At 35.9% G+C, this 6064-nt stretch overlaps 1 protein-coding gene across 4 annotated transcripts; it reads left to right on the forward strand.

Annotated features, from left to right (window-relative positions):
* Positions 1-414: 414 nt before the first annotated feature.
* On the forward strand, positions 415-5847 carry LOC101489088 (protein KINASE OF THE OUTER CHLOROPLAST MEMBRANE 1). 4 transcript variants are annotated; one of them, XM_004498691.4, is made up of 5 exons: positions 415-565; positions 2891-3264; positions 3361-3452; positions 3672-4145; positions 4547-5847. In XM_004498691.4, exons 1-5 carry the CDS (start codon positions 505-507, stop codon positions 5490-5492), a joined length of 1947 nt encoding a protein of 648 aa, XP_004498748.2. In that variant the 5' UTR covers positions 415-504; the 3' UTR covers positions 5493-5847. The 4 variants fall into 4 exon arrangements, with proteins under 4 accessions (XP_004498748.2, XP_004498747.1, XP_004498749.1 ...); XM_004498690.4 differs by having other exon boundaries at positions 474-565; positions 2863-3264; XM_004498692.4 differs by lacking the exon at positions 415-565 and adding an exon at positions 566-704.
* The last annotated feature ends 217 nt before the right edge of the window (positions 5848-6064 follow it).

The following is a 6064-nucleotide window of genomic DNA, read 5'->3' on the forward strand; positions in this document are numbered from 1 at the left end:
TCCAATTGTTTTAATTATATATATATATATATATATATATATATATATATATATATTGTTTTTCTATTTATTTGAACACTTTTATTTTATAAATTATCATATTATATTCATTAAAATTTTTGTAATACTTCTCAAATTTTTTACAGATAAAACTTCAAATAAAATTTACATAATAAACATAAATTAATAAATAATTAAAATAATTTAATAACTATATCATGTTCTATCTTCTCTTTATTTATTTTTTATAATATTAGTGTGTTTGAAATGATTCATCAATTAAAAAGTAAGATATATTAATGACTTTTTTTACCAACTTTCTTTTTATAGTTGTCGAAGTACAAAATTTGCAATGAATATTTGACGTCATGTACATCCGTCAAATCATACGTGTCAACCATTTAACTGTTTGAGTCATCATAAGGGTGGGGTCCACTAACCAAATTACCACACTACCCTTTTAATTTTGATTAGTTGAATAATAAAAATCACGATGTTCCTAAAATGAAAGGATTCCTCGTTTCACCTTTGTCCAAGATTCCATTCAATTCTTCCAAACCCAAAGGTTTTGTCTTTAACACAACACAACATACTTTTTCTTTCTGATTTTCTTTTGTTGTCAACTTCTGATTACATTCACTTCATGTCAATTTGTTCTCAGTATTTTTTAGCTCCTTGTTTTTATTATTTTGAACTCTGATTGGGTAAAAAAATTGATTGAATTTACATGTTTTTTTTTTATATTTTTTATATTATGTCTGAGAAAGTGGATTATTGTTTGCTTTTATGATCATAACTTAACTCACTTTTATTATGTTATTCATTCATTCATGTGTTGACTTCTTGGTGGTTGATAAATGAGTAAGTGAATTGTTCTCTTTCTATTGGAAATATAAATGTTAGTTAGAGTTTAGTTAGTTGGTTAGTTAGAATTTTTGTTAGTTTGCTATGAAACTTCATCTCTTTGATCATGTGATTTGTAACACTTTCTAGGTTAAAGATGAATAGTAGGGGTAGTGCTTTTTTTGTGTGTGTGTGTGTTTATTTATTTAGGCATTAAAGGGTAGATCAAATTAGCAATGGTTCTAAATTGCGGTTACTCTGCATATTAGGTTTTATATTTGGCCATTTATATATTTAGGCTAACTCATCGTTACAAAATCGACTTGTAAGATGAGATCTGTCTGTCTTTATAAACACATTTAAGACCTTATACTGTGAAAAATGCTGCCAGATGCAACTATAATTAGTGTTATGATGTCGTAGAGACCTCTCAAATTTTATAGTGTGGCTGCAACTGTTATGCTGTACAACTACAGCTGTGAACTGCAATTTAGAACTTGCATCATCTAGATATTGAGCCCACCTACTAGATTTGATTGTATGGAATCCTGTATTAGTTACTATAAGAGTGGAACATATAGTTTTCTTAAACTCAGTTTAGTTAAAAGAAAGGAAAAAAACAATCATTGTTTCTGGTGTTGAAAACAGTGGTGTAAATGGTAATCTTTTATATGCATTTGATTTATATTACATTCATATTGTTTTGTTCTGAACTTCTGATTTTGTATCTGTACTTGATATCACCTCATAGGTTTTGCTACTACAGTTTTGATAAATGGTTGAATGTTAAGTTCATTTACGGTGCCATTTTGAAGAGAATAATTTGCAGCTGACATCAATATTGAAATGCTTCTTCCATATCTCTCGCAATTTTCATGGCTTGCACCAATTCTCTAGGCTCATTAGGACGCATTTGGTTGCCAATGTTTTCGTGCAGCCCGGCCAAAAAAGAACCCAGAATTTTTCTCCTCTGGTATCGTTCCTGCCAGAGCCACCAACCATTTGAAGTCTTAATAAAATCCTCCACACTCCCCTTTTGTCTGATTGCTTCCAGCCTTTCGAACACTGAGCCACGACCACCTTCCCCAAATCTTTACAAGAGTACTGTGGAAAATTCTTCCCAAGATTGGTTCTTGGTTGTCTGGTACCAAAATGCAGTGTGTCCTTCCATACAGATGAAAGCCAAACACACTTTTTTAGACGCCAAGATTCCCCGTACCTCGTACCTCAGAAGAATTTTTCAGCCCTTGCTATCCATCCCAAAGGGTCACTTCCTTCAAAGGTTGGTATATGTGGTGGTGGTTCCTCGTTATCCTTGTCAGAACTAATTCCTTCCTTCTCACCCCCTTCCAATTTGTCTTCTTTATTCGCTCTCACCACCATCTGTGGAGGCTTTATCTTTCTTGAGTTCCATCAGCAACTCTTTGATTTGCCCCATATCAGGAAAATTGTCTTTGATACGTTCCACGTCTTCTTTCAATTCCATGAGCAACTTTCCTTGTTCACTGATCATCTTTACCAAAGCATTTACTTGGTTCTCCGTTGCAATCCGGCAGGTTGGACCGATTGTTAGGTTTCTTGTGAAGAAACACAGGCAAAAAGGGAACTATTTGTTCCTGAATTTTATTGAATCACAAAAGAGAAAGATGCTCAAGAGAGACTATTCTCTTGAGTAATCCAGTCAAATATTCTTGTTAATTCTCACTTTCCTAACTACACTTGGGCATCCTTATATAGACCTTCCACGCTACAAAGGCTAACTACTAACTAACACTCTAACTAACCCTAGCTGCCACAAGGGCTACAAATAACTAATCCCTAAACTAACTATGACAACTCTAACAGCAACTAAACTAAGACAACAAGACTTGCAAAATTATCATTTGTAAACTCCTTTTTTTTATTGTGTATTTTTGTGGTTACTTAAACCATAAATGAACTGTTATGTGCATGTGCATGTTCAGAAGCTCAATGTTAACTGCATTTGAATAATTGTTCTGTGATCTTTGAAATTTTCAGAATTATTTAATGAGTATTACAACTTCAGGTTCAGGAATGTCTAGAGAAGTCATGGCTACTTCATCATCTGCTTCTTTTGATTATGAGATTTTGGATAAAGATCCTGACATCCCTAGAACTGCCGTAGTCCCATCAAATCGCACAAATCCATGGATTGAACCTGAAACATTGAAACTTCGGCACCGAATTGGTCGAGGCCCCTTTGGTGATGTTTGGCTTGCAACTCTTCATCAGTCAACTGAAGATTATGATGAGTACCATGAAGTTGCTGCTAAGATGTTACATCCAACCAGAGAGGATCATGTGAAGATTGTACTGGAGAAATTCAATGAATTATACTTGAAGTGCCAAGGAATTTCTAATGTTTGCAAGATACATGGAATTTCAATATTAAACGGAAGGGTTAGATTTGGACTGTGCATTTATTTCAATATATTAGGATATTTTTTCTACCCTTTTGACTTCTGTCAAGCTTAACACATTTGTTTGTATTCACAGATCTGCATCATTATGAATTTGTACGAGGGTTCAATTGGGGACAAGATGGCTAGGCTAAGAGAAGGATGGATTTCATTACATGATATTTTGAGGTGATGTGTTTTCTGAAAAATATGCTTGAATTTAACTTTTATAGTATAGGGAAAACTATTGGTCAAACACAGACACTGGTAATAACTTGAGAAAGTGATTGTATTTTAATCACAAGTGTTAGTGTCGTGTCGGTGCTAGACACCCGACAAGTGTTGGACACGCCTTCAATATAGTGTTGTTGCTACATATACATACTAAGGGCTTGTTACTCATTGCAGGTATGGGATCGATCTGGCTCAAGGTATTCTAGAGCTTCACTCTAAAGGGATCCTTGTTCTCAACCTTAAACCATGTAATGTTCTTCTCAATGACAACGATCAAGCGATTTTGGGAGATGTTGGTATTCCCAATCTCTTGCTTGGCTCCTCATTCCTTAGCTCAGATATCGCTCAGAGGCTTGGAACTCCTAATTACATGGCTCCAGAACAATGGAAACCAGAGGTCAGAGGCCCTATATCGTTTGAAACGGATTCATGGGGATTTGGGTGCACCATTATTGAAATGTTGACTGGTAATCAACCTTGGTATGGACATCCTGTTGGTGAAATATACAGATCGGTTGTTGAAAAGTATGAAAAGCCCAATATCCCAAGCGGCCTTCCTTCTCCCGTTGAGAATATCCTTAGTGGATGTTTTGAGTACGATTTGAGGAACCGCCCTTTGATGATAGATATTCTACGTGTCTTTAAAAGGTTTGTATCCAGATATGATAACTTGAAACCATTTTTTCTGGTAATATTTCAGATTATTGTTTGATTTAGCATGTAGGGCCACTTATCACGTCGCATGGAAACCTCTTAGATTCATTAAAAGAAACTGCTATAGTCATGATCATGACTGAATATTAGTGAAACTGGTACCTATCCTGTGAATATGGCAAGAATGGGTTCTTCCAGTGTAGAACAAAAGCTCATGGTTATAGAAAAGCTTCTAGACTAGTTGAATTACTTCCTGTGGTGTTTTGTGTTGGGAACTGCTTGTATATGAGCATGGTTATCTTTTCTGTTAATTTTTATTAATCATCATGAAGATAATAAGGGCCTTATGCTGAAAATTACTCTATATATTCTTAATCATTCTGCCTATGTTGCAGTTCACTGAATGAACTGGCCAATGATGGAGGGTGGAGATATCAAGGAAATATGAAACCAATAACAAAATCAGGCAGCACTGACTTCACCGAGTGGTTCCTCTCAAAGGATCATCTGCAGGTGGGTGACATGGTCCGATCCAGAAAACCTCCCAACTCATGCCAAGCTCAAAACATGGATGTCCCAGAAGGAACCGTTGTTGGCCTTGAACGTACTGCAGATCATGGATTTGTTCTTGTGCGGATCCACGGCATTCACGACCCTATAAGAATTCACGTGTCAACTCTTGAACGTGTCACAAATGGCTTGGCAGCTGGTGACTGGGTACGTGCGAGGGTTGAAAATGACAGACACTTGCCAGTAGGCATTCTACATTCCATCAATCGCGACGGCGGTAGAGCTGATGTTGGATTTATCGGGCTGCAAACTCTCTGGAATGGAAACTCTTCGGAACTCGAAATGGCAAAATCATTCTGTGTTGGCCAGTTTGTTAAGCCGAAAGAGAATGTTTTAAGCCCTAAATTCGAATGGCGTCGTAAAAGGGGGGGTAGTTTTGCTACTGGTAGGATTTCATGGATCCTACCAAATGGTTGTTTGGTTGTCAAGTTTCCAGGGATGGTGAATTTCGGGAATGAATCAAACACCTTGGCTGATCCATCTGAGGTTGAAGTGGTTGATTTTAAGACATGTCCTGGAATTGTAGAAAAGTATCAACATATTGAGGATCATCATTGGGCAGTTAGACCTGTTTTAATTGTACTTGGACTATTTACAGCTTTGAAACTAGGCATAATAGTAGGAAACAAAGTGAGGAGGAGCAAAAAGGTCAATGCAATAGAAAGCAAAAATCAACATGTTGAAGGTCAAAACCCCAATAGTCCTACAAGAAATGGCAACCCAACATGGGTTCCTTCAGTTGCTAATATCCTTTTCAAAGATGGTGCTTAAGACTCCCTCTGGCATGTTTGGATTGATGATATATGGTAGAATGAAATAAAATGAAGTTACATCTATTTTTTAAAATTTAACAAGCATATTTCACTCGATTCCATTGAATACCACCAATCCAAACAGTATTTCTATCTCAATAGAGTTAAGTGACTAATGCATACATCTTCATAGCATTATCTAGTCTTTGAACTAGTGAAGCAATTCCATCAGCTCTACTGTCATACTAGTTTGAAATTGAACAACATTAGTTCAAAATGGTAATTATACATAAATGGTGTAAGTTCTGACTTTGAATGAAGAAGTTGTACATAGTTCTGTATATATAGTTTCATTATATGCTTTGCAATGCGTTCATTGAAGATTTTATGATGTGCTTATTGAGTTTTATTGAAGAAAGGGAGGGTGACTGAAATAAGCTATGAATCAAGATACATGTGTATATTGATTCTTGAAGCTTTGTGATAGAACTTGACTGGAGATTGCCTTCTAGAAATTCGTCGTCAATATTCTCACACGCATACACCTTATCCTCCTTCCCACTTCATAACAAGTTGAAGTGGGAGGGAAAG

Source organism: Cicer arietinum, chromosome 4 (assembly GCF_000331145.2).
Source record: "Cicer arietinum cultivar CDC Frontier isolate Library 1 chromosome 4, Cicar.CDCFrontier_v2.0, whole genome shotgun sequence".
Lineage (NCBI taxonomy): Eukaryota > Viridiplantae > Streptophyta > Magnoliopsida > Fabales > Fabaceae > Cicer > Cicer arietinum.

What these genes read in the sequence shown, in the direction of transcription:
- LOC101489088 (XM_004498691.4), top strand. Translation starts at nt 505, where the DNA reads ATGAAAGGATTCCTCGTTTCACCTTTGTCCAAGATTCCATTCAATTCT. An exon ending in TCATTACATGATATTTTGAG is followed by an intron (nt 3,453 to 3,671) that starts GTGATGTGTTTT and finishes TACTCATTGCAG; the next exon opens with GTATGGGATCGATCTGGCTC. An exon ending in ATTCTACGTGTCTTTAAAAG is followed by an intron (nt 4,146 to 4,546) that starts GTTTGTATCCAG and finishes CCTATGTTGCAG; the next exon opens with TTCACTGAATGAACTGGCCA.